Consider the following 15,097-nt stretch of genomic DNA (forward strand, 5'->3'; position numbering starts at 1 on the left):
TCAAAGACTGTTTCCATTTGTTTGCTTCCTTCATGTTCTTAACCAGTGTACAAAATTAATTTAACACGTATTACGCTATAGCGGTCAAACGCATTTCTGACGTCCCTTGCCGTGATATTGCTGGAATATTGCTAAAACCGGGATAAAAGTCATACTCACTCACTCACTCGCTCATTCGCATTACATTATAAACTACGTTTTTTAAAACTACGTTTATCATCGAATTACTCTTTAACTTGATCGATTAGTAGGAAATAGTTCTACCGTTGCTTTAATTTTGTTGACGAACATAGGTAGATGAGAATAACTGACTAGTACAGGCTGGAAGCCTAATGTGTGACTTTACTTACATTTCTATTGTGTTCATGATGATAGACATAAGGGAGCAGGATGATACTTGGTATAAACTTACATAGCTTGAGTAATGAATTTGGGACATGCAATCTTAGAGGCATATGATATAATGTGATAGTTTTGGAGGACTGGGGATATTCCCTTTTCGGCTTTAACAGATCTAGTCTTATTTCTAAACCAATGACGAATAAAACATCTATATCCACCCTTACCTGGCGCGCCTTCTGAAACGCTGTCTGTCATTATCTGTACATCATACCATTACACGTCTGAGCATGGGAGGTTCGTCCGACTGTGATGACGTCACAGAATGATGACGTCACTATTTTCCAATTTTATTTACGTAGTCACGGCATTCTCATTTATGGTACATATAAACGGATCCATACAGCTTGCATTTTTGTTTGTTGAGTTAATCTCATTGAATCGTAAAGATACACAGTCAGTCCTAATATAATATTACAATGTGTGCATTTCTGACGTCACAAGCGTATGACGTCACAAACACTTCACCACAGGGTGGCGTCAGTTTTCAGCAGGATTCTGCGACGTTATCAGTTGGTAAAGCAATATCCATTGCCAGTGTTGGTGTTCAAGGTACGTGTTGATCCAGCAGTAGGTTGTTAGTGTGTTCCGTCTTCTTCCACAGTATACCTGTCCCCTCTCCCTCGTGGCGCCGTCGTGGCTCAAGTAAGGATGTCCCGTGGCCGACGCATTACACGGGGCTATGAGGCTGGGAGGAGGAACGGACACTTCAGCACCACCCCTCCCCGCACCGACAGCCGCAGCAGCTCTGGGACGACTGGTGTGTAGTTGATAGAAGATAGTTGTGGCTTCTTGTCAAATAACATCACCTCACGTCACCTGGCAATATTTTTGTTTTCATGATTTCAGCAGCCACAAGGTTAATGACCTAATGTTGCCTGCTGATGAAATAAGATAAACACTTTAATTTACAGTGAAACACAGGTGTCATATGTATTGTAAAGTTTATTTCTTGACTTTTTCATGCGTTTACTGTCATTTATATGCAAGTGTATTAGTTCCAGAATATAGTTCACGTAAGCCTAGCAATGACATGGAATGGCGATTTATGCATCATATGTCGATAGTCATCAGATATTCATGCGGTAGCCACCATCGTATCCAGTCGGTTATAAACGCATGTACGTTCGCTCACGCACACTTTCGCCCATGGTTTCAGTCCCAGGTTTGCTTGGTCCAGGGTCTGTTATTCACAGGTCGACGTGATGTTGCAGGGCTGTTGTTGACAGCGACTGAAAACGTGATTCCCTCATTCACTGTGATCATGTCGATTCCAACATATTTACAAAACAGTTCTCATCTCAAATTGTCTTGCTGCTCCTCATCCATTTCGATTTGGATACCGGTATTGTTATGGCTTAGTTAGGACCCGTGAAGGTAGAAAAGGCCTTCAGCAACCCATGCTTGCCATAAAATTCGACTATGCTTGTCGTAAGAGGCGACTAACGCGATCGGGTGGTCAGGCTCGCTGACTGGGTTGACACATGTCATCGGTTCCCAATTGCGCAGATCGATGCTCACGTTGTTGATCACTGGATTGTCTGGTTCAACCTCGATTATTTACAGACCGCCGCCACATAGCTGGAATATTGCAGAGTGTGGCGTAAAACTAAACTCACTCACTCACGTTATGGCCTACGTAGAATTATCAAGACACAAAATTGCACCATGTGTGTTATAAAAATACACATAACTTTCCATACAGAATGTACAGTCCGTATAGTCTTCTATAAAGGTAATAATTACTGTCACCAACTGATGTATAATGACTAGCATTTTCACAGAGCGGGTCATGTCACGTGTTAAACGGAAACTGAACTTCGGCAGGAAGCCTCCCAAGGAAAGGGACGTAACTCCTCACACCTCCAGTACGAGCAAGGCTATTAGAAAGGTGAGCAGTTGGTTAAATTAGTACCGTAAACAATCTATAAAGCAGTATAAACCCTGTAAAACAATTAATCCATTTTTACCTGACAAACGTCCAAACTTTTCCCATTTTCTCTCGGACTCCGATTCATGAGAAACTGCGGTCCCATTTTGCTTAACGTCTTATTCATTCGTCACCAATCTCCCCTTTTCGTAAGGCAAAAACCATCGCTATTTGATTTGCCTTGTCCGGGAACAACGTGAGTTAGTTATGGTTGGATTCAGCGGACGGTCGGCTTCGCTACATCACGTGTGCATTCCTGCCTCCTTTGACCTGTTAAAGAAGAACATTACTAGAAAAAACACCAATTCAATAAAATGCTGGTTTGACAGTATAATTTGCTTTATTGCTGAATATTTTTTAGACTCGACTCCTGATTAATGACGATGTATTTATCTATTTGATTGAAGCTCCAGTTTAGCGATAATCTCCGCGGGAGTTATGAATCTATGTGTCAGCTTTTTATTCATTTGTTTGTATTTGATCGTGTTTATATTTCAGATTGCTGGTAACTGACAGTTTTCTGTTTTACATCCAAATAGATGTTTTAACAACGTCTTCCCTTACCTGCTGCGTCCAGTGCTGCTTAATTTTCACTGAAAAGTTGTTCAGTTCTTAAGATATATGAAAACATCTTCGAATTGAAAAGGGGGGTTAAATTTATGATGTAATATATTGATCGTTTTTGTTTTGGCTTGAAGCCAATTTGCCGAAACGCTGGATAGCATAGAGGTTTGAACATGAATATTCAAAAGGCGCTCTTTCCAAAGCTCATATGGTATGATTACAGAAGGAAGTTTTAGTGGTGCTTGTGATGTTGTTGACGATGGTCAGCACTGAACTGCCCATCGTCCACACGTATAAATATGCCAGTTGTTTCGACCAAACTTCGGGGTAGCTGAATGAATTTAGAACCTTTAAAAGACCAGTGTTTCGTTGTAGTTTGACAAGGCGATATCAACAACTGATTTATCCTTACCAATAGAAATCGAAGACCGGTTCAGGGATCCAAAATCTGAAAAAGTCAGTTTGGAGAACCGGAAATACAATCAGCCGAGAACTTCGCAATCTCCTGAACTCTGCTGTGACTGTGATACTTCCGGTGCGACTCCGTTCTGATATGCGCCGCTTAGAGCGCACCGGAAGTACTGTTGGCGGGAAGAAGGGAACAAGTCGAGAAGGGTACCCGGTCAAATCATCCCAGGAAGTGACACATCTTCCCAAGAGACGCAGCAGGCACAGATCCAAGGAGGTTGTAACTGGTAACATCATTGTGAGATGAAATACAACAATTTGGTGTTTCACACCTCTGTTTTGATCGGTTATATTCTCCGTTTGTTACATTTAGTCGAAACTTCTCGCTCAGAGTCTGTGAGAGTAAGTGTAAATATCTTTGTTTAATAGTGTACATTAAATAACTTTGTAATTTTGTAATTACCTCCCTTGTTTTCCAGCTGGTGCAGCTGCGGTTGTTTACGTAATGGCCTCGCGTTATGATATTGTTTGTTGTTTAAGTTTGTTGTATATATCTCATATCCACCCCATTCGTTTGTCACTTGTTTTCGTATGTGATGCATCGGTATATGCAAGGTGGTAAACCTATTATATTTTTTCCGTTTAACTTGTCCATGCCATGAATGTGCAAAGGTAGAATATATTTAACAGGTCGTGTTTTAGATGAACACTCACATTCACATCGTCTGAAAGCACAATAATTTCAGGGTTTTTTGGAGAGTGCATAGCTTATAAGTGCTAACCACGACAGTGAAATGTATCATAAACATATTACCCCATGACTGGTCAGAGCGTGCCCCTTGTACCACATGTTTGAAAAAACAACCGAATGTACGGCAAATCAGCTGATCGGGATTTGTTCTAAGCGTTCACAGACTAATATATTTTCAGTTTGCTGGAATATTAGTGATTGATTCATAAACTACACTCATTACCTTGTGAATTCCTAATTAAAAGTGGTCCTCAGCAACCTATTTCTGTTTGAGGAAACACCTGACGGGATCGGGTGGTTAGATTTTGTTGATGCATGTCGTTGTACAGCTGGAATAACTGCTGTAAGCTTCGTTAAACAACAAACGAACAAGCCAAGTGCTTGAAGCCCCGGATGCGCACACATGCAACAAGGGACATCACCAATACATCAGTTTTAAGTGTGTTAAGTGTTTTCTAGTCATAGTACGTTATTGTCTTGCGATTATTGACAACCCGCCCTCATACAGCTGGAGTATTGCTGAGTGTGGCGTTAAACAAGAAAGAGAGAAACTTAATTTAAGTCTGCAATTGATCCATGGAAGTCTTGTATCATATTGCTTCACGTAGGCCTCTCTCACTGTGTACAGAACGAACCTGATTTACTGAAAATATAGCATTCTGAAAAAAATTCTAGTTTTGTTGTTTTTGCTGTTGTTCTTGTCTTACATCGTCCCTTTTGAATATGGCTAGTCCTCGTTAAAAACTGACGTTTTTGCTTTTCAGACAACAACAGTAGTAAGTTCAAATCCAGTCGTTCAGCTGGCGTTGTCATCGTGATCGTGACTGTGATACATTATTGATGGGCTGGTGGTTAGTGCCCCTTATTGTCCAGTACAGAGGATCCGATGATGCTTGGTTCGGATCCCAGACTGCATCCTGATTTTGATCCGTTGACAATCTTAGTGCTCGTAGTGAAAAACACGTGCACAACGACAGGCCTTTAGTCGCTCACTGAATAAACTGCGAGATAGGACTATGCCAGAGTATAAACTCCCAAAATTATCAGCCAGACCACAGGTTTAGTTAGATGTATAACATGCCAGCCCTGACCAAAACGTACAAAAATATCTTCATACACATACATGTGTAAGTTTGAACGCGCCATGCGATCGGGCAGGTACCTATGCAATTACCTCGTTAAGATGTTGATTCCCGACATGGGTATAGTGTGTGAAGCCCATTTTCGATTGCTAAAAGCGGCGCGAACCTTAAACCAACTCACCCATTTTACAGGCAAGAGTAACATTAACATTCTTCATGCAGATTAGGAAGTTTGACCCGTGAAGATGCGGGATGGAACTGATCTTCAGTAACCCATGCTTGCATTAGAGGCGACTAACGGGATCGTGTGGTCAGACGCTTTGATTTGATTGACATGTCATCGTATTGTAACTGCGTACATCGATGCTAATTTTGTAGATCATTGGATTGATTGGTATTGATATTTACAGATTGTCGCTAATGCGGCTTAAATCTAAACTCACTCACTTATTCTGATAAAGATATTGCTGTATAAATCGAGCAACTTTGTGTTGTGGCGTTCTCGCGTTGAAACGTCACCTCAGGTCCTCGCTGTTGCAAAATACCTCCATTTACAAAAGGCTGCCCCAGTACAACATTTCAGGTTCCCGTCCGTCTTCTATGACAATCTTGACGTCGTTCCTGCAGTCCGTTCCAAAACCTAGGGTTTGATAGAGCCTTCACCCATGTGCCTGTCCCGGAGAAGGAATGTGTGAGTGAGTTTAGTTTTACGCCGCTTCTAGCAGTATTCCATCAACATCACAACCCACAGGAAAAAAATAAAATGTGACTCACTTGAGAAGAGAACTATTCTCCCCTCACGTTCTCTCTCCTCCCGCTGCGAAGTATAAAACTTTAACCTACTGAAAGCTCTCATCTGTCATTTTCCTTTAGGCATAACTTACTTAACCTTGAACGATGACTAGCCTTCCGACTTCTGCCAACTGCATTGAGACTTATATAGTTAAGGGTGAACAGTATGTTACAACACTTTCCTTGCTACGCCGAAGCGAAACCACATAAGTGAAGTATTCCGTTTGCACATAATTGGTCCAGTCGTCTGAATGACTGGGTAGGGTTACATCTATTGGATCTGCTCAAAAGCAATGATCATGGGTTTGAATTTTCGTTCGCCCTTTGTTACAGTTAAAAATTTAACGTGACAAAAGGTATAAGAAATAAAGACCAAAGGCCCTCAATGCCAAATAAATTAGTTGAAATAAGCGCTCATAAAAGTGACAGGACGTATGTTTTCAGAGTACAAATAGACTCATTCAGTCATTGGTATGTCTTTATATCTTCCTATCTCTACACCTAACCTAACATTGACACACCTTTGCTAGACGAGATTTTAGTGAGTGAGTGAGTTTAGTTTTACGTCGCACTTAGCAATATTCCAGCTATATGGCGACGGTCTGTAAATAATCGAGTCTGGGCCAGACAATCCAGTGATCAACAACATGAGCATCGATCTGCGCAATGGGGTACCGATGACATGTGTCAACCAAGTCAGCTAGTCTGACCACCCGATCCCGTTAGTCGCCTCTTACGACAAGCATAGTCACCTTTTATGGCAAGCATGGGTTGCTGAAGGCCTATTCTACCCCGGGACCTTCACGGGTCAGACGAGATTTTAAATAGGGAGACATTTATAATGATAGGTAGCTTTCTACACGCAGCAATGATTTAAAGTGATTTAATGATTTAATTGCAATACAAATTACAGAAAATACACTTTTGTAACACTGGGTTTGTTCGTGTTGGTAAACGTCGTCGTCCGGCATCAATCATGCGTCCCTTCATCACCAAGCTAGCATGCTGAGACTTAAGGAAAAAGCAAGCTCACTCGCAGGCTCATCCGAAACTCTCACACATTGGGTAACAACTGCACGTTAAAGTGTGCTCGCGTCCCAACATCAATACGTAGCTTTGTATAGATATGAAAGAGCTGCAGTCCAGGACTCGTCCACTGCTATAAATCACGATGTTTCAGGAGAAGGGCATGGTGTCTATTCTTTGAAATGGGGCACGACGCTGCAAGTATACACATGAACACTAATTAAGCACCACTAAAGATAATTGTCGATTGTAACAAGAAGGGATCAAAACAGGGAAGTCAACCAGTTGTGTATAAATACACATGCAGTTAGCAAGAAATTCACGTGAGGACTTGAATGCATGTTTTTCATGCTGCAGCTCTGTCATGGTACAAGCGACTGAGGGGTATGAAAAGGTGAAATGAAGTATTCTCATTGCTTTCTTATCGACGCATCAGTAAGTGAACAGTGCTGAAATTGATTTTTTTTTACTTGCCGAGGCGGAGACTTTCTGAAAATACCAAACGGCAGATTATTGGTATGCATGAAGGTGGTTTGTCCTGTCGCAGCATTGGGTCCAGATTGAATATCAATCACACTGTCATTAGTCGCCTTGTAAGGAAACATGCGGCCACTGGATACGTCAATGATCGTCCACGAACAGACAGGCCGAGAAAGACCACACCCCGTGATGACCGTGCCCTAGTTCGCGTAGTGAGACGTTGGCCCATGAACAATGCCAAAGATCTCAGAGAACAATGGAGAGTGGGTGTTCGTCTCTCAACCAGTACCACCCGAAGGAGGCTCAGGTCGCCTGGAGTCCGTGTACGTCGTCCAATCAGACGTCTCTTACTCACTGATAAACACAAGGCTCAACGTTTGGCATGGTGTAATCAACGGCAAATCCACAATCTGAGGACATGGCACAGGATCGATTGGTCCGATGAAAGCCGTGTTCTTCTTCGTGTTACTGATAGCCGTTAGTTTGGAGAAGGAATAATGAGGCTTATCAGCAGCGGATGATCCATGCAGCTGAACCCTTTGACGGTAGTTCTGTAATGGTGTGGGGTTATATCTCATATGACTGTAAGCTGAATCTTATCACCATTCAAGGGGCACTCAATGGTCAGAGATACCAACAAGAAGTACTGGAAGCTGATGATTCCCGCATTTTCTTAACCGCCCCCTCGCCAGTCGGCCAGTATTAATGGACGATAATGCTAGGCCCCATCGTTCCAGAGCTGTTACCGCATACTTGCAGAACAACGCAATTGACAGATAACCTTGGCCTGCCAGAAGCCCTGATCTCAACCCAACTGAACGTTTATGGGACCATCTGGGGCGTCAAGTTCAGATAAAGGATCCACCTGTTCCAACATCTACAGGAATTAGCCCAGGCTCTTCATGAGGAATGGCAGAGGGTTCTAATGATGCGACGTCTGATTTCCATCATGAGGACGAAGGTTGGCAGAAGTTACCTGTGCGAGGGGAGGATACACCAAATATTGATGTCACCATTACTGTTGGCTTACGATTGAACAGTGAACGTTTTTAGAGAACTTTTTGTACGTTGAAACACAGACATTGTCTGTGTGACCATAGTTTTGGACATGATTACTGATAACGTTTTAAGTGGTCCCACATGACCGTCAATAAATTACAGCCAAAAGTAGCAGCAGTGTTGGTAGTTGATGGATTCACACTTCAGTTAACGAAATTATAACCATGTGTTTGGTTTCCATACCATGAACGAACCAGTGTGTTGTGTTAAACACAATCTTATAGCATGAAAATGGGCGGTGCTTAATTAATGCTGACGTGTATACATTGTCGGGGCACAGAAACTCTCAGCAAATAAGATGATCAGGGATTTTACGTGCGTTTCAGATGGACGATCTCCTGATTGTCTTTCCAAATATGTTGTTAATCATTATTTTTACAACCCTTTTAATCGGAATATTATTCGCGACCTACTGGCACACTCGTTTACGATATGAACCCTTTGTGTTTTCGGCCAATAACCTATAGTCTGTGATCCGTGAAGGTCCCGGGGTAGAATAGGCCTTCAGCAACCCATGCTTGCCATAAAAGGCGACTTAGCTTGTCGGAAGAGGCGACTAACGGGATCGGGTGGTCAGGCTCGCTGACTTGGTTGACACATGTCATCGGTTCCCAATTGCGCAGATCGATGCTCATGTTGTTGATCACTGCATTGTCTGGTCCAGACTCGATTATTTACAGACTGCCACCATATAGCTGGAATATTGCCGAGTGCGGCGTGAAACTAAACTCACTCACTCACTCACTCACCTATAGTCTGTTTGCAGTGAAAACGTTCCCGATGAATTTCACTTTAAACAAAAAGTAAATTAGGTAAAGTGAAATTAGGATTGCAAATCCTTGTAACTTTACGATGCCAACTGAACATTGAAATCTCAGAATTTTATTCATGTTAAGAAAACAGTTGTCTTACAAACAATCATAGATTGAAGACGCTAGTGTCGGTTTGTATGACAAGGGGATATACGCAGTAGTTCAAACAGTGAAACACATGCTCGTGCGGTACGTGCACAGCGTTAACTTAAAGGTCACATCCAACGTAAAACACAACTTTGCAGATTCTGATACCTTTCGGTAGGCACCGAAACAAGTCATCAGAAATGCCAATATAACATGTAAAGTTGAAAAAAAAACCCCGCGAAATTGGAGGTCAAACGATTTATTCCCCCAGCGCTGGGGGTGAAGTGGTTTCAACAGCTGTGCTGCGCTGCGCCTCATAACGCATGCGCAGTGAATAGGTTCGCGGAGCTGGAAACAGTATACATGCACAGAGTATGAGGTCATGAGCAGTAGTCTAATCTTGGTTGTGTATACAAACAAGTAAAATAATAATCTACTCGTTACATAAATAAAACCCCAAACTTGTGGTAAGCAGCCTCTGTCACAGAGAAAACTCAATGTCTGGTTTATTGACATCTATATGTCTGTCTGCCTGTCTCTAATGACAATATGCAATGCACAACTTCGATTACTGACACAGGCAATTTGAAATTAACACCTATCGGGCTTGTATGCCATAAACAGAGAGCCGGCTAGGTGTATAGGCAAAAAGCTTCGTTACACTTGAGTGCACACAAGACCGGATGGGACAACTTAGGAATGGCCAACGAGTCCTAATTTGACACACAGAGGGAATCAAGCTACAAAGACGTATTTTGTGTCATTGGAAAGACCTTGAGGAGACAAACCCAAAACGTTCATGTGCAAGAGTGTTAACGGGTTAATAAGCTCACAATTTGGCTCGGTTTTTATGCTTGAAAACGGTATAAGAATCCATACCGAAACGTCGCTATTGTGAAAATAAAGAAGTTGATCATCCATAAAATTTGTTCCGTCACCTTCAGCTCAGCAACTTCTAAAATGCCTCTGAAACAGTTTATCCGAAAATGCATGTATGCAGAAATTTCTGGCATAATTTTTGTTCTTCCTGCGGACATTTCTAACAGAAGTTTTCGTTTCGCTACTAGAATGATCTTAATGAAATAAAATTAGAAATTATCTTAGGATAACTTTTTATGGACTTTCTTAAGAACGATCTTCAAGCTGGAGGGGAAATGATTCCCAGAAGCAGGTCGGCGCACAAATCGTACTGCACATATCTTAAAAAAAAAAGCGAAGCGAAAATAAAATCATTTGGTGACTTCTTTATGCATCATTTATTAACACGTTTTGTATTGGAACATAAAGTTCCAGTCGTTTGTATATACAGTCGAACCCCGGTTATCCGGACGTTTTGGTTTCATCGTCCGGATAGCGAGACGTCCGGTTAACTGGATAAAACAAGCAAATCGTGAAAATTACGTACACATGCACGTTGGCCATATCTCTCCTTTCGGTTTAACGGGATCATTTTTCAATGAAATTTACGTGAATAGTTTGCAAATTCGCCGTTCGGGTCAGGGTCCGGAAGCACGGGATCCCGTTAAGCGAGTACAATTAATGAACGTTAGTTTTGTTTCACGTAAAAATCGTCCGGAAGGCGGGGTTTCCGGATATGAGGGGTCCCACTAAACGGGGTTCGACTGTATAACATGGCTTATCTATATACAGTGGAAGCAGTCTTACTCGCACCCTAAGTAACTCGGTTTTCTATATAATTCGGACCGAATTGTTGGTCACGGCAGAATGTAACTAAGCTATCATTACATATAGGCTAACTAATTCAGACTTCATCTAACTCGGATTTCTGACTGAAATCTCCGCCCTTCAAGGTAATTTACTATGAAAACATCGCTAATTAACTCGGACTAACAGGACTGCCTGATGCGGAAGTGCTTTGTAGTTAGCCGATTACCAACTTCAAACGGATTATCAGGTGTGATGATAACCAATTATCTATATATGTATATACATGTATTTCAAAGACATGATTGTGATCCCAGCTCTGTTTGGGAGTAACTTCCATCCCGACATCAGATAAGACATTTTAATGAGAAACTGTAGCACATCAATAGGTAAATATGAAAATGATATTAAGAGTAGTGGCAAGTTGTCCATGGATAGAAGATTTACACATATTATCCACATGAGTAAAGTTTAGACGGCTGCAGTCTAAACAATCTTTCCCACAAGACCCATTTCTCATTTTTCACTCCTTAATTTGTCATGCATGTGGGGCCAAGTCATTAACATGTTATCAATATCATTTATTATTTATTTGCAGTGTCTGTTAAAAATTGTAACATATTGCCGCACATCGCCAGATGAGACAATATAGACGTGAAATTAATACCTTTACCTCTTCATCTGAAATATGCATTCAGTGCTAAAGGAAATTTAATATGTTACTAGCACCACGTGCTAGCAGATCAACCTTTATTTGCACTATACCCCTCCGGGCCAACACTGTGAAAACCAATCTATTATCCGACCATACGCTTGACAGGAATCTCATGAATAATACTGTGCAATATCGTCATTATCTGAACGCCTTCACAGACGCATATTCTTGAAACATGAAGCTGCGTCTTACTTATAGATGAACATACACTCATTAATCAGACAAACCCATGTTTAGTTCAATTTTCAAGTGAATACAGAAAATGCATGGATTGTATTTTTCAATGCCTTGAAGGGCGGAAACCATGTATTATATTTCATAAGTGGATTGTGGAACGGCGCCACGACGCAGTAGAGAAATATTATTGTGCCACTGTATTCCTTATGTGAACCTACCATAGTATAACAATAGCATTAAGATATTATTGTAAAATAAGTTAAAATTCCAAACATTTTCGTGTAGTATCACAAGAGGTATTGCTGTATTTGCTGTGACAACAAGGTGTCGACATTCCAACCTAACCTTACATCAAAGTAGTCCTACATATCTCTCACAACAGAAAAAGATACATGGTTTGTTTATTTCCTTACACATTTTCCTACACATCAGCTGCAAGAGCAATGTTTATGTTAGTAAACGTTTCGTCAAATTATATAGCGGTTTATATATAGTTTTAGAATATGATTTGCTTCAATAAAAAATTGAAGGAAATCAAGGCCTATTGCTGAAATGATTTGTAAAAATATAAGTGTAATCTATCTATGGGGAGGGATGCATGACGGAGATATGAAACCGAAATCGGATTACTGACTTTCAAAAATAGCATTTTATTACCACCGAAATATACTAGAATTCAAACCAGATACAATACAGAAATGTGACGTGTTTATACGAAATGTCAAGCTCTCTGCAGCATGGTGCAATGACTGACGACGAATAGTCGTGCAGAACGATAAAATGGTAACGATAAGCATTTCTGGCCTTTTCTTTTTCTTACAATGGAAACGATAACAATACGTAGATAGTCAAAATCATTCTGACTACTTACACCTCACATTTATGTACAAACTATCCACGAATCAAGGGAAAGGTCATCGCCAGTCTAAGTGTAAACTTACTCTCAGTACTATTCGTTACACTTTTCTACTTAGTGGAGTATAATGAATAACACTGAGAGTATGTTTACTTAGATTGGGGCCCTCGCAAAATCAATGGCACCCGAGAATTTACGTACCTGTATTACACATAACAGTTGTAGTGTAGTGGATTGTATGATAGCATCATCATCTCTTTCCACATATTACAGACTTTGGAGAGGGCACTTGGCGTGACGTCTCATGCCACTTTCCAGTCAGATGCTCTCTGGATATTAGTTACGATAACGTGGTCCAAACTGGTTATTGTAAAATTCTTCACCATCCAACCCGTATGTAAGTACAAGACAAATTAACAAGTGGGTAAATTACCCATGGAGTAATGATACAAATAACATTTTTCTAACAAATGTTACAAAAAATGTTTCATAATTCCCTTGACACGTTATCAGATTTGATGAATGAGAATACGGACACTTCACTATCACGTCTTACAGACATAATTCAAAAGGCTGCTGATCACACTTAGGCAACATATGGTGGTATACCTGCACCAAAGATGAAAACACAACCCCCATGGGGGGACGATGAACTTGAAATTTTAAAACATCAGCTTTATTCAGCTCTTAGAGCCCATAGAGATAAGAACACTAACATCAGCATTTACAAGAAATACAAAGCTCTACTTAAACATATTTTCGCTAAGAAGAAAGAACAGTATTTGTGTAAGAAAAGAAAAGTTAGTATCTGCAAGAAATGGCCCAAAACAGTTTTGGAAAACAATTGAGCAAACAGAAAAGCATTCATCCCAGAAACCATAACAGATGATCAGTGGGTTAAACATTTTACAACACTTCTGTGTTTGGACACTGTTTACCCTCTACACGAAGCTAGCCTTTATACACATTGTACCACTTATGACACAGATTATAACACCCAACTACACAACAGTCATATCACTAAACAGGAAGTTCTATTAAGCCTTTCAAACCTTTCCACTCACAAAACCTCCAGGGCCAGATGGAATACCTGGTGAGTTTTTGAAGACCGCTAAACACATTATTGTCCCATACTTGACAAATATCTTTAACAATATATTGCAGAACGGCATATTTCCAAAAACTTGGGGTAACAGTATTATTTGTCCATTATTTAAATCTGGAAGCAAACAAGACACAAACAATTGTAGAGGTATTTATTGACACAGACCCTTATTGACACAGTATGTAAAATATTTACTGCTATTTAGAACAAACGACTACAGAAATGGTGTGATTTAAAACAAATAATTAGTTAATCTCTGGCCGGTTTCAGAGCTAACTATTCTACTACTGATCACATTTTTGCATTACAGGCAATTATCCAAAAATATGCATGTAAGAAAAAAGGACGGTTTTATTGATTTTTATACATTTTTCTAAGGTCTCCGATAAAATAAGACACGATGTACTTTTAATATCTCTTCATGATGTTGGTGTAACAGCCAAATACTAGAACATTATTGTCTCCATGTACTCTCAACTTTCATCCTGTGTAAGAACAAACTGCTTCACCTGTAATGTGGGTACACGTCAGGGGTGCATTATTAAGTCCACAATTGTTTATTATTTTTATAAATGACCTGTACCAGAAAATGTTAAATGATGGTGGTAAAGGTGTTTTTATTACACAAACCATGGACAACCTATGTGCACTTATGTTTGCTGATGATATCTCAGAACTCGCTGACACATGTCTTCTACAAAAGAAGATTAACGTTTTTGAACCTTTTTGTAATGAAACTGGAATGCAAGTTAATCTCAAGAAGACTAAGGTTATAGTTTTTAGAAATGGCGGTCCTCTACGATCATGCGAGAAATGGTTTTACACTGGCTAACAGATTAAATCTGTCGCTTTTGATAGATACCTGGGTATTGTTTTCACACCCACGCGTGTGTGGAGCAAAACACAACTATGTTTATCATCCCAGGCTAACAAAGCAATAGTATCATTATTCATAGACGGCTGTGATTTATTTAGGATTTTTGGTTCAATGATTGTACCTGTACTCTGTTATGAAACAGCAATTTGGGGCATCTGGTTATGCCTGGTTTTATCAAGAACTCAGAAATGTTGGTATGTTCGAATTCATTTCTCTTTTTAAACAAAGATTAAAGGATAATCTAAAGTAGTCATGGTTCTCATCAATACAGGAATCTCCGACATGTTTTTATTATAAGCACTATAAGTCTTT

At 40.4% G+C, this 15,097-nt stretch overlaps 1 protein-coding gene across 3 annotated transcripts in view; it reads left to right on the forward strand.

Annotated features, from left to right (window-relative positions):
* The window catches only part of LOC137265581 (nucleolar protein 16-like), a 31,959-nt gene extending 27,364 nt beyond the window's left edge, over positions 1-4,595 (forward strand). The window contains exons 7-9 of one of the 3 annotated variants that reach the window (XM_067801003.1): positions 1,004-1,159; positions 2,184-2,290; positions 2,828-4,595. In XM_067801003.1, the coding sequence (XP_067657104.1) occupies positions 1,004-1,159; positions 2,184-2,290; positions 2,828-2,842 (278 nt within the window). In that variant the 3' untranslated portion in view covers positions 2,843-4,595. Of the gene's footprint in view, positions 1-1,003; positions 1,160-2,183; positions 2,298-2,827 lie in introns of all 3 variants that reach the window. The other 2 variants (XM_067801002.1, XM_067801001.1) reach the window with 2 other exon arrangements.
* Positions 4,596-15,097: the final 10,502 nt, after the last annotated feature.

This window comes from Haliotis asinina, chromosome 15 (assembly GCF_037392515.1).
Source record: "Haliotis asinina isolate JCU_RB_2024 chromosome 15, JCU_Hal_asi_v2, whole genome shotgun sequence".
Taxonomy (NCBI): Eukaryota; Metazoa; Mollusca; class Gastropoda; order Lepetellida; family Haliotidae; genus Haliotis; species Haliotis asinina.